The sequence below is a fragment of the Meles meles genome, chromosome 8 (genome assembly GCF_922984935.1).
Source record: "Meles meles chromosome 8, mMelMel3.1 paternal haplotype, whole genome shotgun sequence".
NCBI lineage: Eukaryota > Metazoa > Chordata > Mammalia > Carnivora > Mustelidae > Meles > Meles meles.
The window spans coordinates 10,035,484-10,062,994 of NC_060073.1; the positions used below are offsets into that span (position 1 = coordinate 10,035,484).

General features: G+C 59.2%; 1 protein-coding gene across 7 annotated transcripts in view; it reads left to right on the forward strand.

Moving 5' to 3' along the window:
• Window positions 1-26,228, forward strand: part of SYT7 (synaptotagmin 7) — a 61,364-nt gene extending 35,136 nt beyond the window's left edge. For 4 of the 7 annotated variants that reach the window (XM_046014749.1, XM_046014751.1, XM_046014750.1 and 1 more), the window contains 6 exons: window positions 11,630-11,765; window positions 15,941-16,211; window positions 19,401-19,570; window positions 20,060-20,174; window positions 20,666-20,865; window positions 22,962-26,228. In XM_046014749.1, coding sequence (XP_045870705.1) covers window positions 11,630-11,765; window positions 15,941-16,211; window positions 19,401-19,570; window positions 20,060-20,174; window positions 20,666-20,865; window positions 22,962-23,066 — 997 coding nt within the window. In that variant the 3' untranslated portion in view covers window positions 23,067-26,228. Of the gene's footprint in view, window positions 1-2,422; window positions 2,792-6,730; window positions 6,854-11,629; window positions 11,766-15,940; window positions 16,212-19,400; window positions 19,571-20,059; window positions 20,175-20,665; window positions 20,866-22,961 lie in introns of all 7 variants that reach the window. The other 3 variants (XM_046014745.1, XM_046014748.1, XM_046014746.1) reach the window with 1 other exon arrangement.
• Window positions 26,229-27,511: the final 1,283 nt, after the last annotated feature.

The window sequence follows — 27,511 nt, forward strand, 5'->3', positions numbered from 1 at the left end:
CCTGACCCCTTCTTAGCTGGGGGCTGTCCTCTTGCCTCCATTCAGCACCACACACACACCCTGTCCCGGTTCTCTTCAGATGGCCTATGATTCCTGCTTTGGGACCACAGAGGGCCACTGTGCCGAGAACTTATTGCTTGTTGACCTGAAGGCACACAGTCTGATTTCTCCCTTGAGCCTCAGGAAGGTCTCAGAGGGAAGCCCCACACTCCCTGGAGAGCCAGGCCCAGCACCCCGTCCTCCCCAGCCTGCTCCGGCCACAGACTCCAGGCTGGCTGAAGCCTCCATGCCATCCGCTGGCTCCAGGCCTGGAGGCACCAATTTTAGTTTCCTGTGACTGAGAGGTTGTAAATTGGACTAATTTTGGATGTGATAGGAAACCAAAATGAGGTCAGCAAGGAGGAGGAGGAGGCCGTCCAAGTGTCGTCCTCCCCTGCCTCCACCTGCCCCCCCTGCCCCCCAACAGGGAGCTGTGGGCCTACCTGGCTGGCCAGGCCTGGGCCTGGGCCTGACCCTGGCGGTAGCCCCGGATACAGGCCTGAGCTGAACAAGACTGCTGCCCCCTCCAGGACCCGAGCTCCCAGCCTAAGCCATGTTTTGCCTCTCTCTCTCTCTCTCTCTCTCTCTCCCCTCTCTTGTTCTCTCTCTCTCTCTCTCTCATTCTCTCTACTCTATTCTCTGACTTTCTCTCCCTCTTTTGCTCTCCCTCTTTTGCTCTCTTGTTCTCTCTCTAGCCCATAGGGGCAGCCTAACTGTTGTCCTTTGCTTCCCAGGGTAGGCTCGGGGGGAGCAAAGCTGAGGTCTGGTTGCAGTGGTGAAAGCGGTTCCAAGGGCCTTGGAGCCCCTCCCGCAGACAGCCCGGGCAGGGAGGCGGGGGGGTGGGGGTGGGGGGGGAACATGGCTGCCCTGTGGTCCTAGACCAACAGTTGGCAAAGCTTTCTTTGTAAAGGATCAGAAAGAAAATCTTTAGGCTCTGCAAGTCACATAGTCTCTTTCATGCCGACTCAAGCCTGTCACAGCCATAGACTGAATGTAAATTAGTGTGTTCCAGTAAAACTTTATTTGCAAAGACAAGTAGTGGGCCAGATTTGGCCCATAGGCTACAGTTTGTCAACCCCTGCCCTGGACCACTAGACTGGGAGACAGAGGGAGGGGACAGAAGAGGAGGCTGGGACCTCTGAGGTTCTGGCCCTGCCTGTGGGATGTGCTCATGTCTCTGGCCAGGGGAATGAAGCAGACAGGTTGCCTGGGGAAGCCAGGGGTCTCTGACTCTTCCTACCTCCATCTGAGACATTTGCAGGTACCCCTGGCATGGGAACCATTAGCTAATACACGTCCCCGGGCCCAACCTCACTGGGTCCCCATGGCAACCTTGGGACAGAGGCAGCTCGGGGATGATTTTCGCCCAGGCTTTATGAAGACACTCAGATGAAGAAACTGAGGGATGGGCTCGCTCTTCCAAAGTCCCATGGTTCGGAAGCAGCAGAGCCGGGGCTTGAGCCCAGGTTCCTCTGACCTCATCCTGCCTCTGATCAGCCATGTCCTGCTTCCTGTCTGTCCCTGCCCCCTTACCAGCATTTTTCAGGAATGCCGGTGGGCCTGCTAGGAGGGGGCCTCTTGCAAATGCACAGTCCCCCTGTCCTCCGTCAGAATTGGGGCAAAGTGACCAGACAGGTGGTTCCTGGGGCTCCCACCTCATCTGATCCTTTCCCGGGTCCCCTCCTCTGACCCAAGAAATCAGGAAGGGACCTTGCACCTCAGAAACAAGGAACCCTGGAAGGAGGGCAAAGGTCTGCAGTCCTGAGGCAGCCAGGGCAACCAGGCAGAGGCCCAAGGACAGAGGGTGTCCGAGGACAGTCCCCAGCCTCTGTGGCCCAAGCATAAGAAAGGCCGGCTTTCCCTGTCTCGTCACACATTACTAGGCCAGCTCTGCACTGGCCTGGATTTCCTCATGTCTCCAAAGGCCAGTCGTACTTAGATCACAGAGGCAGACTTTCCTGGGGTCCCCCAGCGAGACGGTGGGAGGGAGCGGCGGCAGCTCCCTCCACCCCCTGCCGTTCCAGCACGCCAGGTCCGGGGCCCTGGGGCCGCCTTCACCACGCAGCCTGCGCAGCTCCCACGGTCTGAGAGGCGTTTGTCCGCCAGCCAAGCTAAGGCCAGAGGGTGGGGTGGGCTGGGCAGGGCCAGCCCAGGGGTGGTGTTTGGGGCGCGGGCTCAGGGCGGGCGCGGGGCTCCGTGGCCCTCCCGGGTGAGGTGGTGGCAGCTACGGCGCGGCGGCGACAACCGGGATGGAGGCCGCGCGAGGTCCGGCAGAGCGCGCCCTGCACTGGGGCCTCCTAGTCCTGACCCTCGGCTTCTTTCTCCTCCACTGTGATCCCTTCACCTGCTTCTCCTTTCTCTCCTCTCCTCCACCCGCCCCAAGTTTCGAGGACTCCACCCTGTCCACGGCCACTACCCTTGAATCTATCCCCAGCTCCACGGGAGAGCCGAAATGCCAGCGACCTCGCACCCTGATGCGGCAGCAGAGTCTGCAGCAGCCGCTGAGCCAGCACCAGCGGGGCCGGCAGCCCAGCCAGCCCACCACCAGCCAGAGCCTGGGCCAGCTGCAGGCCCACGCGGCCTCGGCGCCGGGCCCCAACCCCCGGGCCTATGGCCGGGGCCAGGCTCGGCAGGGCACCTCCGCCGGCTCCAAGTACCGGGCGGCCGGCGGCCGCAGCCGCTCCAACCCGGGCAGCTGGGACCACGTGGTGGGGCAGATTCGAAACCGAGGCTTGGACATGAAATCCTTCCTGTAAGTCCCCCCCTTGAGCGGGCCGGCCCCCACCTCCCAACCCAGCCTCTCTCCCCTCATCTCCTTGGGGAGCGACTGGCCCTCCCCGCGGGCTCCTCTGCCTCTGAGGCGGGGTGCCCAGCAGCCCTCCCCGGCCTCCTGTGGCTCGAGGCTTGTGCCTGAAGCCCCCCATGGAAGGATTCTTATCTGAGCCGCCCCTGTGAGGACCCCAGCGCCCCGATTCCGTTCCTCCCAGGGCTCAGAGAAGGTCCCCCCCCACCCCCCCACCCCCCCGCTAAAAGTCAACGGGGACACTGGACAATGCCCGTGAGGCTGCCAGGTCTGCCTCCCCTTCCGGCTAGTCCCAGGCTGCTCCCGGCCTCCCTGCCAGCCTCCTCCCCTCCTCCCAAACCTGGGCTCAGGCCCTGCCTCCAAGTCTCCAGATCACCCCTTCCCTGTAACCCGACTCTGCTCACCTTCCTGTGCCCGCACTTCCTCCCTCCCTCTCACTTCCCCTGTTCCTGCCATCAGCCCTGTCCTCTGCCTCTCTGACCTTCTACAGCCACCTGTCCTCCGGCTCCCAGAATGACCCATCCCCTGAGGACAAACCTCAGATGCTCCCCCCAAAGCTTTAGCAAACGTTCTTTCTAAATCAGAGGCTTCTTTCAAGTGCACAGGCCTGAGAAGTGACCACCCATCTTGGTCTCTAACTGCAGACGTTCCTCACCTCCCCCCTGTCCCATGCTGGCCCCCCACCCACCCCACCCCACCCCCCGGCACAGGTAGGGGCCCTGCCCACGGCACTCCCTCTCTCTGGCATCGCTCTGGGCATCTGCACCCACTATCGGAGCCCAGGCCGACCTGGGCTTTGGTCCCTGATATCACTCGCCTCCTCCGGCCTAACATGACCTTCCTTCCAGGCTCTGGGGATTATTTCCATTGCCCAGGTCTTCCTTGGGAGCACTTTTCATGGAGCAAGAGACCAGCACTAAGCCTGGGAGAGGAGAAAGGGAGGAGGAAGGGGAAGGCCAAGATCAAGGTCCAGCTCATTGGCAAGATGGTGGGGATTCTGAAGGCAAGCAGGTCCCTCCAAGCTTCCTACCTCTCCAGCTGAGACCCCCGCCCAAGCTTCCAGCACAGACAGGAGTGCTCCCCTGGCAGAGGCACCCCAACAGAAGAGGCCTTGCCATGCTGGCTTCCCACATCCGTGCAAATGGCCCGTTGCCCTGGCCTGGCAGTCCATGCTGCCCGTGCCCTGCTTGGTCCATCCAGGCAGCACATCTGCCGGGACTTCCCCCCACCCAAGGACCCTTGGGAATCCAGCTGGTGCCTGCACGAGACAAGATGCCCAGCAGAGGCTCCTGGCTTCCCGGCCGCTGTTTGTTTGGGAACGGATACGATGGCTCTGGTGCAGATTAGGAGAGTCAAGGGAATTGGTTCTTCTGTGGCTTGAACAGAACTGAGAACCAGCGAGCCCCTGCACCCCTCTGCTCCTCCTGTCATCCGGCTGCTCTTGACACAGCCGTCACCCTGCTATCTTTCTAGCAGCCATGAGAACTGGGGTAGGAGCCATCCCCAGGCCCTGGGAAGAAGGGAGTCGGCTGCAGGAATGCATCCGTGTACCGACTCTTCCCTGCCCGCTGCGCCCCTGCTCGACTGGGATTTGATGAGTAGCACTGCTGGGCCAGCATCCACGGTCCACACTGCCTTGCCCACCATTGCTTCATGGGCCCCTCGCCTGCTGGCCACCACTAGAGATCACCCAGCCCCTCTCTCCTCCACTTGTCATTCTTCCCAGCAGGGGTCGGCAAATTTTTTTTCTGTAAGGGACCAGATTATAAATATTTTAGGTTTTGTGGGGCACGTGGTCTCAATCACATTTTTTTAAGCAATGCTTTAAACACGCATAAGCCATTCTTAGCTTGCAGGCTGTAGAAAGCCAGGCCACCAGCTGTACTTTGCCCACCTCTGACCCCCGCCTTACAGTTTAGCTGGTGTGCTTCTGAGGCCCCTCTCTTGCCCCAGATGCTGCTGGTCTATGGAGATAGCCAGGGCGGGAGGGCTAGCCAGACCTCCCAGGACCCTACCCCCTCTTGCAGGAAGGATGGTGTTCCTCCTGCTTAATGGGTGTGACCCCCCCCAATACCACCAGCTTCTCCCCAGACTCTCCTCCTGCCCCTCGTTCTCACCCTTGCAGCCTGTGTTGCTGGAGAGAATGACAAATTGGGAATTTATGCAGAAGAGCCGTTTTGATTTCGAGACGAGCAAAAGGAGTATCTGGAAAATGCATTAACCAGGAAAAACATGTTGTTTTCGTTGGGTTCTCCTTCCCCCAGCTCCACCAGCTCCCAAGCAGCCAAATGGAATTTTACCAACTCTGAAACAGTACCGGTGGGCAGAGAACAAAGAAAACGAGGATTTGTCCTGAGGGAAGGGGGAGTTGTTATCCAAAAGTTAGATGCCAGCAGAGTGTCAACCTGGAGTAATGTGCCCAGGACAAAGATGTATGACCTCGTAGGCAGTGCAACCACTTGGCTTCCTCCCCTCCCTGGACCCCCACTGCCATCTCCCATTTTCCCCGAGCCCAACCCCCCCAGGTGCCATGCGTCGCCTGCTTGAGTTCCCTTCTGACAACCTCTCTAGGAAATATCCAAAGCCGCCTCTTGCTGTCTAAACCTTGCCCCCCTGAACAGTGGTTGAAGGGCAGATCTCCCAACCCAGGATCCCCCTCTCCAGAATATTTCATCAGGTTTACCATCCTTCCCTTGGCCCTTCCTGAGACATGCTTTCCTCCTTTTCCTTTGGATGAGAGACCCAGAGCTGGATAAGTTCCACAAAATACCCAGAAAATGCCCATGAACTCTGATGATTTTGTGGGGTAGCAGGTCACTTTCCGTCCCTGGAAAATGCAGGGTGACCCTGCAGTTGCCACGGAGCTCTCTGAGAATGCCGCCTATGAAAAACGTCACACCTTGACCTCTGGCCCCATGCTGCTACCCACATGCCAGCTCCTGGTCTGCCTGGACTGAGCCTCCCTCAAAGCAGAATGGCTCCAGCCTCTTCCAGATCTTCCTCATTGCAGAAACAGGCTCCCTCCAGACCTGGCCAGGTCCCTGCTCTTTCTCTCTCTCCACCTTTGCTTTTTGGTGACTTCTGAACTCTTTCTCCAAGGAAAGCCCCCTGAACTGGACTCAAAAGCCTTGGTGGTTTTTCCCTAGATTTCCAGGAAGGGGAACTCAAAAGAAGGCCCGTGATGGCATCATAAACCAGAAGGGACTTCCATTCTCCTCTGACGGGCTGTGTGTTCAGGGACCCCTCCTGGTGTCAAGGATATCTGGCTGACCATGACCTAGAGACGTCTTTATGAGGGTGCAGCGCCCACTGGATTTCCAGACTTTCTAAGAACCTCCCACTTGGGAGCCCAAACCTGCCTGCCCTTCCCAAAGCAAGATGGCAACAGAACCCCTCCCTTTTCTCCCAGGGGCCCAGCGTGTAGCCTCTGGCCTTTGTTCAACTGGAGATGAGTTCTCCTTGGAAGTCCGAGTGCCCCAGGGCATATGCTACCCCCCATCCCCTGGCCTCCCCCACCCCACCCCTGCCAGCCTTCCTTAACAATTTCCTCAGCAGTGTCCTGGGCACATGCCCCTTCAGCGGGCTTCTGCCCAGCCCCTTCCCCAAGTCTTTCCAGAGCACCTTGCTCCCTGGCCCCGAGGCAGGCAGGGTCTCAGGCCGTGGACACCTCTCCTCATGCCCTCCCTCCCCACATCCACCCGACTCTGCTCTACAACTGTTGACAGTGCTGAAGTGTGTGGTTTCTCTCCCGCAGGGCCAGTTTCTTACGCTTTTTTCTTCTCTCTCTTTGTCTCTGTCTCTGTCTCTGTCTCTCTCTTGCCCCTCCCTGCCCCAACCCGTGGGGCCTCCTCGTTTCCTCCCGGCTGGTGGGCTGCCCACGTCGGGCAGGGAAGGCAGGATGGTGGTGCTATCCTTGGTCTTAGGGCTTTCGGAACAGGATGACTTTGCCAATATCCCTGACCTGCAAAATCCAGGAACCCAGCAGAACCAGAACGCTCAGGGGGACAAGAGGTACGAGCACAGGCGAGGGCCTGCAGCGGCAGCAGCAGAGATGGAGGCGTGGAGAGGCTGCCGGCCTCCACCAGCCCTGGCCCGGCTGCTAGATGAGGCGGCGGTGCCCTCGGCGATCCTGGAGCGGGAGGACAGCCCCCTCCCCATCTGGTGCCCTCACACACGCCACACCCGGGGGGGTCCGAGGCCAGTGTGGCCATCCTGGGACCATTCTGGATCAAGCCTCCTCCCCAGGCATGCTTGCCCTTACCCGGAGCAAGCCAGCCTTTCTGCCCCATCTCCCTGCTTGGCTCCCTCCTCCCTTGCTGCCCCTCATCTTTCATCTCTGCCCCACCCCCGACCTCGAAATCCCAGTTTCTCTGGTGGTTGGTGGGCAGGGGGGATGTAGGAAAGGGGCACCAGCCTCTTCTCCCTCATCCCCGCCACCTCAACCTCCCTCTTGCCTGGAGGTCCCGCTGGGGTGAAGGTAGCACCCCGTCACCGCAGGGGTACTGCACAGGTGTGGCTGAGCTGCTTGGCTGATTGAAGAACAACCCCTGGTGGGAGGGTGTGGGGCGTGGGAGAGGCCTGGTGACCAGAAAGAACTGAGAGGCAGCCCTGAACCTGAGGTACCAGGAGGAGGGACTAGGGGGAGGGTCCGAGAGCAGGCCGCGGGTGCCGGCTAGGCTCCCTGATTTGCACAGGCCAAGAAGATGGCTGGGCCTTTAGCCATAGTCTTGACCATCAGGAACTCAGGGAAGCACCTACCGGTACCTCCTGTCTCAGGGAGGGCGTGGAGCACTTGTGGGAAAGGAGACGGGGAAAGGTCGGAGGGCCGGGGGAGCCTGCCCTTGGTGTGGCTGCCCCCGTCTCCTGACCTTGGGCTGAGCCAGATGCACAGCTGTAGTCGCAGAGGGAGGGCTCCTCACCTCAGTCGGGTCTGCTTCTCGACACGACCAAAAGCCTGCCGGAGAGCCTGTGGGCTGATGGCCAGGATGCCGGCCTTCTAGTTCTGGTTGTGGCAGAGACACGCTGTACAGACATGGGCCAGTCACTGCCCCTCTCTGAGCCTCTGCTTCCTTGTCTGTTGGATGGAGGACTGGAAAGTGTGACCCCTTCCGGCTTGGGCATGTGAAGCTTCTCATAGACCCTCAGGCGGGGGCACCTGCCAGAGCCTGTGAACTGCGCAGGGATCCTGACATTCCCTGGGCCCCTTAAGGCAGGAGGGGACTGTCCCAGGCCACCACCAGGGGCCTGTGGGTTATGGCAGGATAGGTCAAGAGTTAGCGGACTCCCTGTTCCTTCAGCGGCTTCTCGCATTTTCTTCCTATTCCAAGTTCACTGTCGAATGTCTGTGGTGGACACAGAAGAGACTGGGAGGGAAAAGCGGGACGGGTTCTTTCACTCAGCGGCTCAGATGGTATAACACCCGAGCCCATGTCCCCGGGGGGGTGGGGAGTGGCAGAAACAGCCTTCCACCTCCAGCCCACCTGGCACCCCAGGAGTCCTGGGCTGGGCCTAGGGTAGGCTAGAGTGCCGCGGGGAAGGGGCCAGGGGCCATGGGGGAGAGGCGGCAGGAGGGGGCTGGAGACCTCTGGAAGCCTGCTGAGAACCCGAGCTTCTTGCCGGGGGAAAGGTGTGAAGTGTGCAGGAGGCGACGCAGGCTGGAAACGAGATTTCACATCACCCCTGTGTTCATGAGCTGGCTCCATTCCCACGCACAGCCTCTTTTCACCTCTGCCATGTAGGTCTCCCGCCCGTACTCTAACACGCCCATCCCTTCCGACCATCACATCAGCTGTCCCTGCCTTCCTGGGGACGGTGGGTGTGGGGGTGGAGGCCGTCGGCTCTCACCCCCCACCCCACCTGACTCTCCGGGTGGACACATGCCATTCCCACCCTGTCACACCCACCCCATACATCTCAGGGCCTCTGGGGTGTTTCCCAGGCGACAGGGTGCTGAGAGGGTGTCTGGCACTGAGGGTTTCCTTCCCAGAACTCTCCCCGGCCCCAGGCTTGGCAGCACCCTACCAGGCTCCCGGAAACTTAGGGCTCCACTCCTCTAGACTCCTGGCTCTTTGGACCTTGGCATGGTGGGCTCGGGTCATCTGTCCCTTTCTCTTCAGCTTCTGCCTCTAGACCCAGAGTCTGCCCTTCTGCCCTGATCCCCCCACCCTTTCCCATCCAGCTGAACCCCTTGGCTGTCCTTGGGGAGGACTTTCAGCCCCCGAGGTCTGTCAGCGGCAGGTCCCTGGGCGACAGGAGGGCCCTGGGAAGAGGAGCAGCCATTCCAATTCCCAAACAAGGTAGGGGTGCGTCTAGCGAGCAACATGGAGATGGGAAGGTTGGTCACTACCTCCCTCCCAGGATCCTTGGTGGCCCGGAAGTCCCCCACCGAGGATCTCCCAGTCCCTTAGCCTCAGTTCTGTGGGCCCCAAGAACAGAATGCTGTTGGACCCTGGGAGGGAGGAAGGAAGGAGGCCAGGACTACCGCTGGCCCCCGTTCCCCGCTGCCTTCACCCATCCTGCCCTGCATCCACGCCCATGTCATGCTCCCTGCCATCCCTTCCATCGCTCCTTGGGATCCGAATGGTGTCCACCGTGGCCCACCCCCACCTGAGTGGGGCGCGGGGCAGGGCGGGGACCTGGCCACCCCCATCGCTCTCCTCGCCCCCAAACCACCATGTTTCCTCTGTCCCAGTGTGTGTCCCCCGCCTCCTCTCTGCCTCTCCTCTCGGCCGCCTCGCTCGTCCCCTTGTCCACCCTGCAGCCTTCTTCACTAGTCTCCAACTAACCTTTCTTGGCCTCTCTCTCTCTCCCCCTCTCCTTCCTCCCATCTGCTCCTCACAGGGATGTCCCTGGGCCAGTGACGGGGCCCCTCCGCCTCTCCCTCTGCCTCTCTGTGCACTTGTCTCTCTGTCTCTCTCTGTCCCGTGACCTCCGGTAGCTTCGGTGGCGCTGACCATCTTCCAGGCTGCTTTGCAGCTGTGCTGATGCTGTGGTGTGGCCAAAATAACTCCGACTTTCTCATACCTTCAGCAGTCAATCTGGCGCTCTCCTCCTGTCCCACTCTATTTTTAACCTGACTTTACCTCTCCAGCTATTTCAGTGTCCTCTTCCTCCCCGTGCCTGTCTGCGTGCGCACGTGTCCGCGAGTGTGTGTCCCTGTGTGTGCGCGCGTGCGTGCGTGCATCGCTGTGGCCGCACTTCTGGGAGGGACCCTGGGGTGGCCCCAGGCAGGGCGGGGTTCTCGCAGCAGGTGTGTGTGCATCTGATTCACAGGGTGTCTGGCCCTGACAGGGCTCCCTGCTCTTGTCCGTTTCAGTCGGTCCCGAGTTACACGCACACCTCAGCATGCCTGGGTCTCCCTGGATGTTTCCTCTCGGGATCTAAGTGTGCATCGCTGTGTGTGTGTCATCTCACTGCTGTGGTCGACCTGCCCCATTGCTGTGCCCTTCTCTCCCTGGTGCCCCCGGGGGTCTGTCGGGCTTGTGTGCACTAGTGTGTGTGCGTGTGCACGTCCGCGTGTGTGCACGCGCATGTGCACACCTTGCTGTTGGGTCCTGGTAACTCCCCTCCAGGGCGTGACAGATTCCGTGCATGTCTGTTTGCCTGTCGTGGCTAACTGTGTGCCAGCGGCTGGTCCGTACCGAGGGTGTGTGTCTCACCTGCGTGTGTCCCCGAGTCTGAGGCTCTGGGACTCTCAGAGCTGTTCTCTTGCAGCCTGTCCCGAGCCCCACGCTGCCGGACTTCCTGTCTTTTCCTCGCTGCCCGCCCCACCTATCCTCCTCATGAGATGTTCCAGCCTGGTCCCTGGGCAGGCTTATAGTGCCCCCTTCCTGAGCCCCAGCTGGACGGAGCCTGGGCTCACCACCCAGCTGCCGGGCCAGAGAGCCCAGCTTCCCGGGAGCACCATGGAGTCGGGGTGCACACAGGGCCTCGCACGGAATGGTCAGATCCGGGGCTTCTCGGTGGTGCCCCGTCTCTCTCTGACCCTGGGTGAGAGCCGTATCCCACGCGCAGTCGTCAGAGCGGGAGGCGGGTGGGGACTGGGGAGCAAGGGGGCGTAGACTCGTCCTATCCCACAGGTGGCTGTTTCAGTCTAAATTAGTTTGAGTGGAACGACACAAAATACTCTGCCCTCAGTCGCACTGGCCACTTCAAATGCTTAGTAGCCACATAGGGACAGTGCAGACATAGAACACGGCTGCCATCATAGAAAGTTCTACTGGCCAGAGCTGTGTGGGCAGTGGTCCTGACCTCACCTGGTCATTCTTGGGTCTGAAGGGCACCTGCATTCTCAGGCAGTGGTCCTGACCTCACCTGGTCATTCTTGGGTCTGAAGGGCACCTGCATTCTCAGGCAGGGCCTCTGGGAGATAACACCCTGGGTGTGTCTGCAGAAGGTAATGATGCAGGGGGTGACCTGGACATGCCGGGGAGCCTCCCCTGCCAGGTTGGAGCGATGAGGGCTGCCAGGGGCCTCTGGGGCCAGGGGCGCTCTCAGAGACCACCATGCAGGCAGTGATTGGATGGTGGGGGACTTCCTGGGGAACAGGAGGAGTGGGAGTACCCACAGGGGCAGTCTACCTGGATCGCACTTAAGTGAGGGAGATGGGCCCTGGGCACTGCCTTAGGGAAGACCAGGCCTCCCTGCGGACCAGAGCTTGGCTCCTGCTGGCCTGCAGGAGGTGGTGGCTGCTTGGGTCTCAGAGGACGTGCCGCTGCCACCCTGGCCAAGGTGCCCAGCCCAGGCCACCTCCCGACCTGCACTCATTTGGATTCCCCCCGCCTCCAGGTTGCCCGCAGGAGGGAAGGCGGTGAACACAGCCCCGGTGCCGGGCCAGACACCCCATGATGAGTCTGACCGCCGGACTGAGCCGCGTTCCTCCGTCTCGGACCTCGTCAACTCCCTCACCAGTGAGATGCTCATGGTGAGAAGGGCAGGGCGCTGGGGTTCCAGGCAGGAGCTGAAGTGGGAGGCTGAGGCCAGGGAGGGGACACGTGTGACAATTGGTGACAGCGTGGGAGTTGTCCACTCGGGTACGGGTACCAGCATGGTAACTGAGCGAACAAGGCGTGGGTTCTTTTTTCAGCTTTTTCCTCAGAACAGGCTCTCTGTGCCTCAGTTTCCTCACTTGTCCAGTGAGAATAAGAATGCCCATGTTCCTCCCGTCTCTTTCTGGGTTGAGTAGGGTCCAAGAAAACCTACTCATGGGAGGTATTTTTATGATCCGTAGGAGGAAAGGCTTGGGGCAGACTGTGTCCCCTCTCTTGGAGCGGTGTCCCACTGAAGGGAGATCTGAGCTGGCGCTCCTGGTGGAGTGGGGCTCATTTTCCCCCTCGCAGGGACCTCCCCTTAGCCCCCATTGCTGGGGGCCAGCTGGGGCCCAAAGAGAAGAGTACGACCCCCCCAGGTCCTGATTGCTGGGACTGTGCTGAGGGTCTTCTGTGCGCACCCCCCTCCACAGGGCTCCCAGCCCTATGGATCTGGGGCGTTTCCACCAAGGCACCTACGCCTCACCCCCTGGTGGCCACAGTGAGTCACGGCCATGTGCCTCACCTGAGCTGGGGGAAGAACCCAGGGTGAGGATCCCATGATGGGGCAGCTGGTGGTTTGCAGGCGGCAGTCAATCAGGGCTTTGTCAGCTCACAAGTCCCAAGGAGGCTTAGGGTCTGAGGTTGGGGAACCTGATGCCTGCTGTGTTCCTACTGGATGTGACTGGAGGCAAGTAATTTCTGCTCCCCAGACCCAGGGTCCCCCCCCAGTCCCTCCTGTAGAGCGGGGAAGCCAGTTTGTGGGCTCTCAAGCCCTTGCTGGACGTCATTCAGTTCAGAGTTCCTTTGCCCAGGCCCTGGCATGGCACCTGCCACGCTCCCCTGGGGCCCCAGAGCCCCTGGGCCCCGCCCTTCTGCCAGTTAGGGTTCCAGCCAGCTCCACCCATCCACCCCCACTGCCCCTTTTTTTGCCCAGAGGTTTTCAAATTATAATATGCACATGAATTATTGGGCGAGCTCGTAAAAATGCAGATTCCCATGGGGCGCCTGGCTGGTTTCCAGAAGAGCCTGCAGCTCCTGATCTCGGGGTCATGAGTTCGAGCCAAATGTTGGGTACAGAGATGACTTGGACACATATAACTATTTTTAAAAATGCAGATTCCCAGTCAGCAGGCCTGCAGTGGTCCCTCAGATCTGCATTTCTCTTGGATGCAGACTCGGGCGTCAGATATTCCCTGTTCCAGAGCTGATTTCCCCTGGGCCTCTACCTGCCACCCTCCCCATAGGCCCATAGGCCCCTGCGCGCCTGGCCCTCCACTGCCCTCTTGTCTATCTCTCCCACCCACATAGGTGGGCCCAGCCATGCTGTGCTCTGGATGGGCCAGGCCACAGCCCACCCTGCCTCCCTGCCCAGCCTCTTCATTGGTTACAGCTTCCTAACAGTTAGGTTCCAAGAAGGAACAGTCCATTCCCAGCCAGCTTGCCTGCCGCTTGCTGTCCCCAGGGAGGAACTGACAGCCTCAGGCAGAGGAAGGAAGTGTAGGCCCCAGGGCCCACTCACGGACTTTAGGGCTCAGCTGATGCTCAGAGGGGAGCAAGCAAGGTCTAATGGCCCAGCCCCAGGCCAAAGCTGGATCATTGTCATTAATGGTGATGAGGAAGACAAGCAGGCCCCAGCCCGTCAGAAGCTGGGGGTCAGGAGTCAGTGCCCACAGCTGGCCAGAGGAAGGGACTGAGGGAGAGGGGTCAGAGAGGAGGCCAGGCCACACCCCCATCTGGGTCACCCCCAGCCCTGACATCCTTTTTGATGCTTGCTTCTACTGGAGCAGGGGGCTCCCGCCGCACCTCCCCTGGGGCCCTGCTAGGGGTGGCCAGTCTGGTTGCCATGGAAACAGCTCCTCAAAGCTGCCCCGGCTGGTTAATTAGGGCTTGGGACTGTGGTTTGGGAAAGCTGGGAACAGGCATAGAGCCAGGCCCAGCTTGGGCCTCTCACCCCCAGACCACCTGGTTTGGGAACCTAGACCACTCAGTTTGGGAACTAAGACCTCAGACAGGGCTGGGGGCCCCTGGGCTCCAGTCACCAGGGACTCCACCCAAACTATGGAAGGAGCAGGAGGGGCAAGTGGTCTTTGCTGGCCCTGTCTACTCATGCATGCCCCAGGCTCGCGGTCCCATGGCCAGCTGCGGCAGGGGCCAGGCTAGAGAGGGACCAGAGTCCATTCGCACCACCCCAGGAACCACGCAAGATGGATCTTACCGTCCCGTCCTGCAGTTGCGCCATCTAAGATGCACTGGGAAAGAGGCTGCTACCAGCAGCGGGCAGGAGCGCAGGGGGAACCTTACCTACGTGGGGAAGCCACATTCTCAGTGGGTCTGGAGGGGAGCCTGATGCGGGATCTGAGTGTCAGAGTGAGGGGAGCCCGAAGGACACACAGGATGGCTGGGCACTGACCTGGCCTCGGGTTGTAACTCCCTGTTCCCTCTTGGGTGACTTGGGGCAAGCTAATCACCTCTCTGCGCTCCCACCCCGACTGGTACATGGTAGTGCCTGCCTTGTCCAGATGTCGGAGGGAGTCAGTGAGCACCAAGCACAGGATACAGGGCGAGGCCAGGCCTGGTCCTTACTGCTGTTAGAGTGATTTGAATCTTCTCCCCTGGGGCAGGTGAGTTCTTGCCGGCTTGGTGGGGGGATGGGGGGGATGTCTCAAAATTGCCCTGAGATGTGAGACTGCTTTGGTGGAAAGAGTGGGCTTTCAAGTCAGAGAGGGTCCATGATGCTGTGCAATCTTGGCTGTGTGACTTAACCTCTCTGAGCCAGTCTCCTCAGCGAGGGAGTGGTGCTAACCGCCTCACCCAGCTGTTGTCAGGATTCAGTAAGAAGGTGATGTAAGTCTTCCGCCATGGTAGGTGCACACTATATGTATTCTTATTTTCTGTATTATGTACTAGTTCAGAGCCTGGGGCCGCTTCCTAGCAGGAAGGAGGGGGCACAGGGAAGGCTCCTGTAGGGGAAGTGGGAGAGAAACTGGGCCAGCAGTTTCACCCTAAATGTGGTACGAGTCCCAACTCGGGCTCTCATTCAGTCACCTGGGGAGCTTTCAGAGAGAGGGATGCCTGAGCCACTAGGACCCCTGGGTCTGGGGTGGGACCCAGGCAGCCCAGAAACTTCCCCAAGTATTCCCATGAGCAGCCACAGCTGAGATTTGGCTGGGAGACACTCCCCCCAATTAACTCCCCCTACTTTTTCAATGTCAGCTTGGGAAGGGGACACCCACACCACCCTCCACGTGCGTGTCCCATGCTGGGCGGGCCCAAGAGCCCTGCCCCTGGGAGATGGGGGCTGAATGCAGGAGGGGCCCTTCCTCTCGGTGGCCCTTGGCCCCAGTAGAGCGAGCTGAGGGGCTTTCTAAACAACTCCACCGCGGCCCAGGCCCTCTCCAGCCCCATGCAATCAGGCTCTCTGGGGACTGGGCCTGGGAACCTGCATTTTTAGCATCCCCACGTGAATTTATGCCTTACACAAATTAGACGTTGCTGCTGAAAAGTCATTTTGTAAATCACATCATCCTCAGAACCCCAGAGAGTCCCCTTCCAAAGAAATATCCTGGTAAACTCTTTTGAGATGCGAACAATCTCCCTCATCTGTTCAGCAGCCCTGACTTTTCATGCTGGTGCATTTCACAGTGGGCCCCGCTGGGCTGTGGAAGGCGGGAGAGCGGGAGGGGGAGCTTGGGGACCTGGGGTGAGGGGGGACATCAATGCAGCTCTGACCGGGGAGGCAAAAGCAGCATGGTGGGGGAGTTTGGGGCAGGGGCCGTGGGCAGACCCAGGGCTTCCAGGGCAGACTGGGGAGTAGGGTGCACACTGCTCTGGGGTTTGGGGGGCAGGGGCTGTCCCAACTCTGCCCCTCCGGGTTGACGGGACCATCCTCGCCCAGATGTGAATGTGAATGAGACGGGCCACCACCAGCCCCACATGGTGACCAGAGCGAGTGCTTCGCCGCTGGAGGCTTGGCTTCAGGCCCAGGGTTGCTGGGCTGTGGTGGGGGGCTCCGGGGGAGGGCGGGGAGCAGAACCTTCGCCAACCCTGCCTGCCTCTCCCCCGTCCCCAGCTCTCCCCAGGCTCCGAAGAGGACGAGGCCCACGAGGGCTGCAGCCGGGAGAACCTGGGCCGGATCCAGTTCAGTGTCGGCTACAACTTCCAGGAGTCCACGCTCACCGTGAAGATCATGAAGGCCCAGGAGCTGCCAGCCAAGGACTTCAGCGGCACCAGCGACCCCTTCGTCAAGATCTACCTGCTGCCAGACAAGAAGCACAAGCTGGAGACCAAGGTGAAGCGGAAGAACCTGAACCCCCACTGGAACGAGACTTTCCTCTTCGAAGGTGAGGCCGGGGCTACCCCCGCCTGCCCCCGCCCCCACCCAGAGCCCCGCCTTCCCCTCCCGCCCCCACCCAGGGGGGTGCCTGTATATACCGGTGCGCTGGCGCGCGCACACGCACGCACACGCACGCACACGCGCACGCGCACGCACACAGGTAGACACGCGCGTCCCTGGCGCTCGCCCACACAGGCGCCGGTCTCAGCCCAGGTAACCCGAGGCGCTTCGCGTCTAACCCAGCGCAGCTGGCACCTGGGGTCTCAGGGCAGACGGGGAACTCCTCCTGAGGAGGATGGGCAGGCCGAGAAACGCACACAGGACCCCGAGGGGGAGCCCGGGGAGTCCAGGCTACGGCCCATGCTGTGTGTTCGAAACCCAGCTCCGCCCCTCTCTGGCTGTGTGACCAAGACAAGTTCCTGCACTTCTCTGGGCCGTGGTTTCTTCATCTGTAAAAGAAGGACAGTGGTAGCAAGGAGGAAACAAATCAGTGACTTGTGAAAGCCCTTATGATACCCAGAAGACCCTTTACACCAGTTTGTTGGAGACGCTCCGTCCGTTCCCGTTCTCTGAACCTTTCCTCCCACGCCTCCCCCACATCCAGACGCGGGTGACAGCAGCTCTGAACCATGCCCCTGGTTCCTAGAAGCCACTGAGGCAGATGCCCTTCCTCTCCCCTGCACACCCCCTCAAGGCCGTCTTTATCTCTTACCTCTGAGGCGCCGAGGTAACCAGGAAGCTGGGCTGTGTTCAGGGAGCCATTTCTGTCCCAGGCCTTTTTGATGCGTGGACTCCACGTAGAGAAGCCATTATGCTTTCCCGACATGTTCAGCCAGTGGAAATAAATCCCTGTGACTCCAACCACCATGTGCCTCGGGGTTCCAGAATTTTCAGTGTGCACCCCAGGGAATCTTCCCCACCTGGTGTCCCAGCCATTTGACACCCCACCCCTTCTGCAAAGTGACAGCCCCTCAGATGAATCGTGGAGGGTGAGCTAGTGGGTGCTTGTGGGGTGGGAGGACCCTTCTTCCCTGTTCAGCTGGGAGACTTGTTTAGAGATGGGACAATCAGGGAGAGGCTCAGCTGTCTGGAGGGGTGTGAGGCCAGCTGGTGGGGCGAGATTTATGGGCAGAGCTTCAATCCCCTGGTCTCTTCTGTAGACATTTATCCAGCACCAGCGATGGGCTGGGCACTGTCCTGAGTACTGGGGGTGCAGAAAAGACCAAGGCACCATTTGTCCCTCAAGGCATTCCTGAGCTAATGGAGCACATAGGTGTGTAGACCATCAAGCCATACTCTGCATGGCCGATGCTGTGGGAACCCACTGTCCTCTCCACTTGATGGTGCTAGAAAACATTTCCCACAATAGGGGCCGTTCAGGATGGGTTCTCACAGATGAATAGGTGTTTGCCAAATAAGAGACTGGCTCCCTCCTCTGCTGTTGAAAAGAATGGACTCCAGTGTGGGGACCTCTTGGAGATTCCAACATTTCCAGAACCGTTCACCTGAACCAATGCCAAAGGTCACCGGACAGGTCCCTGGGGGACTCCAAGACGAGCAAGACAAGACCTAGACCCCTTCGGTGGGAGGAGGCCCTGAAGGAATTCAGGGGGTGGAGGTTTGGGGAACACAGGACTTCCTATTCCAGCACACCTGCTCCTGTGAGAGGCAGTTCTTCTAGCGTCTGGCTGAAAGTGCTAGAATGCTCCAGAGCTCTTCCTCTCCCCCCATCTTCTCTGCCAGTCAAGCTGAGGTGTTGGGGGTCCTGTCTCCTTCCCACTCACACTGTGGTTCAGGATCTCACCACCTCAGGCCTCCAGGCTGACCTGTACCTTCTCTGTGCTTTGTGCCTCCCAGGCTAGCCCCTCCTCTGACCAAGCCTCCCCAGGTCCAGTGACTCTGGCTTCAGCCCTTCCTCAGACTCCCTCCCCTGGCACTCCCTGGAGCTACCTCACCCACTCCCCGAAGCACACTCCTGCTGCTCCATCAGGCCATTTGCTGCCATTTATTCATCCTTACAAGTATTGATTCACTTAAACAAATATTTATCGAGTGCCTACTACGTGCCAGAAACAGTGTTGGATGCTGGGATCTGGTGGTGGAGGACAGAGATGCCTTCCTGGAAGTCCTACTCTGGTGGGAGTCAGGCCCAAGGAAACAGAGGAGTCTCTGTGAACAGCCCGTGGTGGCATGATGTGAAAAGAAAGTGCTAGAATCTAGAACAGGGGGCCCGATGCCATCTGGGATGTCAGGGAGGAACGCTGAGACTGTTTCGGCCAGGCCAGGTGGTGGAAGTGCCTCCAGAGAGGAGACACTGGGTGCTGGAACTCGGGGAAGGAAGCTGGTGTGGCTGGAGCCCATCACTGAGTGGAGAGCGCTCGCAGGAGGGGCCGGGAAGGGACAGCGGGCCGGGTTGTACAGAAGGACTGGAAGCCTAGGCAGGATGCGCGGCTTTCACTCTAAGTGCACTGGGAGCCCCTGAAAAGCTTTAAGCAGGAGGGTGTCACGATGGGATTTCTATTTTTAAGGGATCACTCTGCTGTGTTGACAATGGATGGTAGGAGAAAGCACACAGGCAGGGAGGGTGGTTTGGAAGCTCTGGTGACAGTCTAGAACGTGCCAGCAGCTTGGATGAGGGAGGTGGCCGTGGAGAAGGGGATAGCTTCAGGATCTGTTGAGGAACAGCGAAGGACTGGCTGATCCCTGGAGAGGGAAGCGTGGCGTCTGAGGACACGCATCCGCTCCTGTTTCTGTGTCTTTGCCCCTCCCGTCTGCCTGAGGCCTCCTGGGGCTGGCTTTCTGGCTCAGGCTTTTTCAGGGATGATCGGCAGGGGTAGGGCTGCCCAGCCCCGCGAGACAGACACAGGACCCAGGAGTGCCTAAGTGGTCCCGCCTGCTCTTTAGCTAGGAGACTGCGGGCAGGTGATAGAAGCCCTCCGAGCCTCCGTCTCCGCATCTGTGAAATACATCAGATGCCATTGACCCTGGAGAGCTGTCATGAGGGACAAGTGTGGCCACAACAGTTCTTGCTAATGCTTCAGGAAGGTCGGAATTCGGCTGTTGCCTCCCATACCTTGGTGGGGTGGCAGGGGGTGGGGTTCCTCACAGGGACTTGGTGCCCTGGGGGGTCGCCATGCCCAGGCCCCATGTGGCCCCTCCGTCCTGCGCTTCACCCAAGCCGCCGTCTGTCCACCAGGTTTCCCGTACGAGAAGGTGGTGCAGAGGATCCTCTACCTCCAGGTCCTGGACTATGACCGGTTCAGCCGCAATGACCCCATTGGGGAGGTGTCCATCCCTCTCAACAAGGTGGACCTGACCCAGATGCAGACCTTCTGGAAGGATCTGAAGCCATGCAGCGATGGGAGTGTAAGGCCCCACTTATGACTCCCTGGCTCAGGGGGCGGGCAGGTCAGGGCCAGCAGAACTGGTCCTAGCCCCCCTGCAACCTTGGGAATGGCAGGAGGGTGGTGGGGAGCAGGCACCCGGGGGAGCAGAGTTCCCACCCTTGGTCTCAGCACCTGTGCTTGGCCCTGGGGCAGGGTGGGCGGGCGCTGCTGAGCTGTGGTAAAGGACCTGGTGCCTGTGTAGGGAGGAGGGGCCCCATGGGGGGCGGTGTAGGGAACTGCCAGGTGAGGGGACACCGGGTGTGACAGAGGTGAAAGATGAGGATGGGTGAGCACCTGGGCCCGCGCAGGGAGGGCCCTGGGGCAGTGGGGCCAGCCGCAGAGTTGTCTGACCCTCCCCTCTCCCCTAGTCCCCACACTGCTCCTGTTCTCCCTCCCAGGGGAGCTGAGGCAAGTGGAGGGGGACATCCCTCCCCACAGCCCAGGCTCACCCCCAACCTTTCCCTCCCAGGGGAGCCGAGGGGAGCTGCTCTTGTCTCTCTGCTACAACCCCTCTGCCAACTCTATCATCGTGAACATCATCAAAGCCCGGAACCTCAAAGCCATGGACATCGGGGGCACCTCAGGTGCTGGGGCTTCTCGACAAGAGTGGGGGAGGGACCGGGAAGGTTCTGGGGACATGATGGTCATGCTGGATGTGGAGAGCAGGGTCTGAGCTGTGCACTCACCCCTGACCCTCTCACCCCTTTCGTCTCAACTCCGCTACCTTAGAGCCCTGGGTGGCCCCCTTTGGAGAACCCTAAGGGTCTGTATTAGTTGGACTCCATCCTGACCAGAATCAGGGAGAAGGGGAGCACTGTGGTAGGAGATCTGGGCTCCAGCGCCAGCTCGAACACAAGTTTCCTTGTTTGTTTTCATAATAGGGCACTGAGTGATGGCCAAGGTTCCTTCCAATTCATCCATCCACTGGTCCTCCAGGTCCCTCTCATTGTTGCTTGGGGCTCTCCTCACCCTCTGGGGAAAGCGTGCAGCCCCTCCTGCCCCAGCTGCCACTCCTGGAGAGGGAAGGGAATCCTGGGGAGCTCCAGCACTGACCCTTCTTCTACCCATTCCCCAGACCCCTATGTGAAGGTGTGGCTGATGTACAAAGACAAGCGGGTGGAGAAGAAGAAGACAGTGACTATGAAGAGGAACCTGAACCCCATCTTCAACGAGTCTTTTGCCTTTGATATCCCCACGGAGAAGCTGAGGGAGACGACCATCATCATCACTGTCATGGACAAGGACAAGCTTAGCCGCAATGATGTTATTGGCAAGGTAGGGGCCTGGTGGGTGGGGCGACACGCCTGGCTTCCAAGAAGCACCAGGGACAGTGGGTGAGCTGGGGTTGGGCCACTCCCTTTCCCTCTTTGCGCTTCCATTTCATCTGAAAATGAGAGGATGGGACAAAATCTTCCTGGGTGTCCTACTGGGGGTTGGTCCAGACCACTAGAAGGGCGGAGAAAGGAGGAAGTGGGAGAAAGACATGGCTTGGGTCCCCAAAAGAGAGTTTACCGGACAGGACCCTCCGGCAGGGTAAGGACCTCAGAGCAGTGTCACCCAAGTCCCATCTTCGGAGGGTGAGCTCGGTGGAGCAGTGTAAGAAGCCACAGTCAGACCCCAAAGACCCGGCTTTTGTGCCCACTCCATGTGTTGCTAAATAGCTGTGTGACCTTGGGCAAGCCATTTGTCCCCCTGACCTCCAGTGTCCTCATTTATACAACGGAGCCAATAGTACCGACCCTATAGCCCTTCACAGGGTAGTATGAGGATCACCCGAGATCTGTGGATGTTCTCCTTGTAGAAAGTGACTTCTCCTCGTGATAGACTTACCAAAAAAATCCATTCCTGGCTTTGAGTTTTCCCAGGATGATTCTGTGACATAATCCCTTCAGTTTTTCTACCTCGATATGTCTATCCCTGTGTTCGTTTATGGTTTAGTGTGGAGAGTTTGGGCTTGGGAATCAGATCGCTGGGGCCCAGCCCCACTCTTGACAGCCATGACCCGTCTGAGCCCCGTTTCATTTCCACAATGAAAGTAAGACAGCCCTAACCTCCCAGCATGCGGAGATTAAATAAGACAACATGGGCGAAATGCTCAGCACGCTGCTTCGAGTGTGTGTTAGCTGCCATTATAAGAAAAGTTATTCGTGAAACATTCCTCCTAAGGGCATGTCTGTCCATCCAGAGCTTTGACCAGGAGCAGGGCAGGAAGCCAGGGATGAGGGCAGGTGGAGGGGAAGGGCCGATGCCAGGAGCACAGGAGGAAAACATTTGTGTTCCCAGAGGCACAGCCCCATATGGGGTAAATGACAAGTGACCTGGGCCCCCATGGGGAAAAGAGCCATGATGGAGGCAACTCTCAGTTGGGGATGGAAAACTCTGCTAGCTAAGGGAAGCCCCTGACCTTCAAGTAAGGTCCCAGGAACCTGAGCGCCCAACCTGTAGTCATAAGTGGCACCGTTCCTCAGGGCGGCAACCCCCGTAGCCCATCAGCCTGCGGCCTACTGAGCCCCCTCCTGGACCAGCTCGGGCCAAGTAACCATTGTCTACTTCAGAGCTCTTTGGAAGCTTAGCCTTTTGCATTTGCAAATTTGCATTTGATCCTCGTGATACCGATCATAGCCCCTTCTGAAACCGTCCCACCTTCTGCTGCCTGAGCCACGGTGAAGGAGGATGGGTTCTCACTCCTGCCTGGGTCACTCGGCAAGCCCAGGCTCCTAACCAGCCTCCAGTCACAAGGCTGGGGTCAGCTGGGGGAACCATGCCCACGGCTCCACGAGGCTGCAAAACCCCCAAAACAAAAGCCAGCAGGATTGGGCTGGTAGGACAGAGGCAGAAAGGCCTAGATGTAAATTCCGCTGTACCACTTACAAATTCTGGGTGAGTCTCTTTGCTCTCCGCACCTTCGTTTCTCCATCTGTAAAATGGAGATAATATACCTGCCTCATGGGTAAGGATTCGGGGACCTGTGTTTATAAAGCCCTGACCTCAGTGCCTGGCGGGCAGGAAGTGGCGAGAAGGTGGGAGTGATCAAAAGTGAGAAGAGCTAGACAGTGGCCAACAGGGCAGGGAAGGGCTGGGCCTAGCTGCCTCCACCCCCATTGCAAAACAGGTCAGGAGTCTAACTGGGAAGGGCCAGGCAGGCCCAAGCTCCCAGAGGGAGGCACAGCAAGGAAAATGGGTCAGGCTGGCTGGGAGGACGAGAAGGAGGGAGCCTCTGAGGGTCGGCCGTTGCTGTAGGCAGAGGCCCCTAGGTCCCCATGATCATGATCTCGGGGTGCCATTGAGGACATGGAGATGACCCCCTGCAGGGGCAGGGGATGATGCTTCTGAGAGTGTCACTGATACCCTGCTCTTCCCTTTCTCCCCAGATCTACCTTTCCTGGAAGAGCGGGCCTGGGGAGGTGAAGCACTGGAAGGACATGATCGCCCGTCCACGGCAGCCGGTGGCCCAGTGGCACCAGCTGAAGGCCTAAGTGTGGCCACAGGAGGCCCAGGGGGCCAAGGGCCCGGGTCCCCATCATGCCCTCACCACTTTATGCACAATGCCCGGCCTGGCCCCCCGCCATAGGTGAGGGGAGGACCCTGAGGGCTTGGCCAGGGAGGGGTCCCAGGAGTCCGTTGGGCGCCGTTTCTAGGAAGTACCAGCCTCGTCCTCCACCGGTCCAGCTCTGGGGGAGGGGCTTTGGGAGCCATTTTCCTGCTTTGCCCCTTTCCTTCCTGACTTGCTGATACTAAAGAAGTGGGGGAGAGTGTGAAGGCCAGACAGGCAGATGGGCAGACCCCTCCAGAGACCCGCCAGGTGGGCTCGGTCCCCCGTTTTCTTTAAGGCAGTGCCTGGAGTGGAGAGAAGTTGCCCTCTCCCCAGCTCCCGATATGGGCCCCGGGGAAGGAAGGCCGAGGCGTTTGGCCTGGCCTGGCCAGGAGAGGCCCATCCCAGGGCAGTTTCAGGTGCCGGCTGGGCCCTGAATGCCAAGGATAGTATATAGCCCGCTCCAGGGTCGTGGAGCTGAAGCCCGTGTATTTGGCGTCGCATCCACTTTGTGTGTGTGCGTGTGTGGGGGGGGGCGCTCTTACCCTGTCCCCCTGGGGGCCACCCATGCAGAGAGGGCAGGCTTTCATAAAGTGAGGTAGGACAGGAGGCTGAGAGAGGTCAATGCACAGAGCCAGGGGTGGGCAAGGAGAGGCAGGGGAGGGGTGAGAGGGGAAGGGTGGGGTGGCGGGAAAGGAGCAGACTCTGGAGCGGGACTGAGAACTTGGTTGCCTCCACCTCCTGCCTGGCTCTGCCCAGAGCTCTCCCAGAGCTCCTTGCTGAGTGATTTCATCACTTGAACATCATTTCACACCTTTTAGGCCCCTACTGCGTGTACCACATTCCACCAGGACTCCCCTACCTTTCTTCTCAGGGGTCCCACGGCCCCACCACCCAACACCCTCACCCAGACACCCTGAGCCGCCCCAGATCTCTGTTCTCCATGCTTCCCAGGTTCCTTCCCTGTCTGGGCAGACCTCTGCAGCCCTCCATTTCCCGAGCTCGCAGACCTTCCCTTCCATTCGAGGTCAGAGTCTGTGGCCGGGTCTTCTTTACCCATCGCTCCCAGTCCCTCCCAGCAGCTCCTTCCGCCCTCTCAGTTCAGGCCGAAGAAGCAGGGAAAATCCAGAATCCGCAAGTTCTGAGGTTGCCTCACCCAAAGAAGTGGGGATTTCTCTGCCTCAGCCGTTGCAGAGACTAGAACTGGCCTCCTCTTAGAGACAGCAGATGCCGGATGATCTCTGCTTAAACCTGCTCAGCCCCACGAGGTTCCCGTTATTGATAAAAGACAGCTGGGGACAGTCAAATTCTAGGGGTCTGCCTGCCTGGGCCTGACGTTGCCGGCACAGGCCGCCAGGTGGCGCCTGGACACCACGTCTGCGGTGGCAGCCTGGGACCACAGTTCTACCCCGAGATGGGCCTGACCCCAAGGGGAGACTCTGGATAGGGTCCCCACTTACAGAGCACGGCAGAAGCATGGGAATTTGAGAGCCATTTTCCTTCAGTAGGCTGCCCCTTGAGCTGCCCGTATCAAAATGTATTACACTGAATCTCGCACCCTGTCCTCATCCCCTCCTCCTAGGGTCTGGAGGAGCGTCATACTGTGTCGGTGAATCATTTTGTAGATTGAGGAGTGCTCTTGTAAAGCAAATAGTCACCCATATTTCTTGTAAATCCCAATTTTTCTGTATTGTAGCTTTGCTTAAAAGGGGGCCCTGCCCCAACTGCAGGGTCTTTATCGGGCGGCCTGGGGACCAGCCCCCAGCGGGACAGGAGGGCAGCAACTCTGAAGGCTGTGTGGACGTGATCAGAGGGTTTTGTGGGAAGCCTTGCAAGGCGAGGGATCTGTCCTCCATGGCTCCCTCAGATCCTGTGCCCCAACACTACGGGATGCCAGCCCCGCCCGTGTCCCCTGGCCCGTTGTGGAGCCTGGGGGGGGGGCAGGGGGAGATTGAACCAACCTGCAATGAGTGGGCGGAGCAACTGCATCTTTTTTTCCTCGAGCCCCGCCCACAGAGTTTTTGGCGAATCATATGCAGAGAGCATCTTCGGGCGGAGTCTGTTCCCAGCCTGACCCACCCTGGCATGCTGGTGAACCCTGCCTGGGGTTTTCCCAACCCCCAATACGCTGCTGCCGGGAGGCTGGGGAGGGGCGGCAAGTGTTGGACCAAGGTCTTGTGGGCTGGCAAAGAAGGAGGCGGGTGGTATGCGGTGAGGGCGCGGTTGGGCTAGGGCTAGAGAACAGGGAATGGGGAACTTGAGGATGGGGGGAAGGGCACAAAAGCCCTGCCACCGTCCCAGGACCTTGGGCAGATCACCCACACTCCCGGGGCCTCAGTTTCCCCATCTGTAAAATGATGGTAATAATACTTCACCTACCTCATAGGGGAGGTTGTGAGGCCGCCGTCACCTGACCTGGGGGTTGAGGCAGGAGGACTCTGAAGGTGCTACCCGGGAGCATAGTATTATTACTGTAGCCTGAAAGCGAGGCCCACCTGCCCCTCCCCCTGCAGAGTCTCCAGGGATAGCCGAGGCTGGCCTGGGCCCATCTATCTCTTCTCCACTGTGTCCCAGGTCCCTTCATGAGCATCACCTGCCGTCTTTGTGGGCGCCCTAGACTTAGCTGTTATCTCATTCAGGTATCCTTTCTTGTGACCATCACCCTTCGTAACTGCTGTACAAATTCCACCTGCCACAGGACCCCGCACCTGCCCACTGGCGCCAGACGCCAGGGAAGGGACAAGGAAAACAGCCACAAAAAAAGCCAAGGGGCCCCCAGAGTCCCCAGCCCGGCTGGGGCCCCAGGGGTGCGGTTGGTGGCCACTGTTTGTATTGTGTTGGAGTCCTTGAGTGCAAGTGTTTTATTTTTAAAAAGACAGACAGATAGACAGAAACTATCACAAGAAAAAAAATGCAGCAAAGAGAAATGAAGAAAAACTGAAGAAGGGAAAAAAAAAAAGGAAAAAAGAACCATACAAAATTTTTCCACCACACCCACCCTCTAAGCCAGCAAGATTTCCTCTTTGCAAAATCATATTTTTGTGGGAATGGGCCCTGCTTTTTGTGGCAGGGTCCGTTCTGATCAATAAAGGATCGTGACAAAGTAGGGCCTCGGCTCTTTCCTCCATGGGTCCCAGCCCTACCTCACCTCCCAGGGATGAGGTATTGGGTGAGGGGGTTGGGAAGCTTGGGACCAAGTCTCCCTGTGTCCCCTTTGGGATTTGGCTTCACTGGTGATGAGGCCCTCTCTGACCTTCCAGCCCCTCCTCAGATCTAGAATATGAACCCACCAGCTACCCAGAAAGCAGGAGAGCAGCCATACTTCCCGATCAGACCTGAAACGAGGCTTGTCGGGAGTGGAGTCTCTTTGAGACCCTCTCACTCACCCAGCCCAGCATCACCTCCTTCAGTTCCCAGGGGACCGTCACCACCCTCCAAGGCAGGTCAGACAATCCAAACCGGGACCCTCCACCTTGCCTACCTCTCCCCCCAAATGCTGACTGGCCCATCGTGGTTTCAGGGACCGGGAAGGAGCTCCAAGTCTGTTGGCTGGATCTTTGGCTTCTCTCTACCCTTTTCCGATTAATCCTTTAGGATTAGAAGAGTCTTGCCAACTCGGAAGAGCCCAGGGCCAGTTCCAGTCCGAGGAAACTGGGCCCTAGTGTCTTCCTTCTCCAGCCACTGTGGTCCCCGGGCAAGTTACTTCCTTCCCCAGGACCAGTGTCCTTAGTTCACAAAAAAAGCAATAACCATCCCAGCCCATTTCCTGCCCTCCCCGCACACAGCCTGGGGGAAGCTGAGGCCTGACAGCTCTCAGGGTACTGTAGAAGGAAGGTGCTACATCTGTCGCAGACCCAGAAGGAGCAAGTGCACGCCTGTCCCCATGTGCCAGCGGCTGGCCCTGCCCCCTCCAGAGTGAAGGGTGCCACCGCACCCCTGCTCCCCAGCACCTGGGGTGGACAACTGCTTCCCTGCGATGCACCAAGAACCCCCACCTAAAGCCACCTGTCCTGTCCCCTTCAGCCCTGCCAATTTCTTCCAACCTGGCTTCAGTGTCCCGTTAAAAGGTGATTTTCTTCTTTTGGCTTCTGATCTCTATCCCAGAGATTAGAGGGAGCCCTCAGGTCAGGTAAGTAGCCTGAAGAGCACGCCTTGCCAGAACTTCTGTTCAGGATCTCTCTGGAAAGCTGGGCCCGAGGGAAGACCCCCTCAGGGGCTCAGGGGCTCCCCCTGGACCTTTTGCCTGGTTCGCCTGCCTTCACCTTGGCTCTCCATGCCTTCACCAAGAGATTTGCCTGTCTCTCCCTGTGCCCGGGACCCCTGTCCTCTGGTGTGCTCTTCCCCACGCAAACCCCTCCCGGATGCTGCTGCTTTCCTGAAGGCCATCCT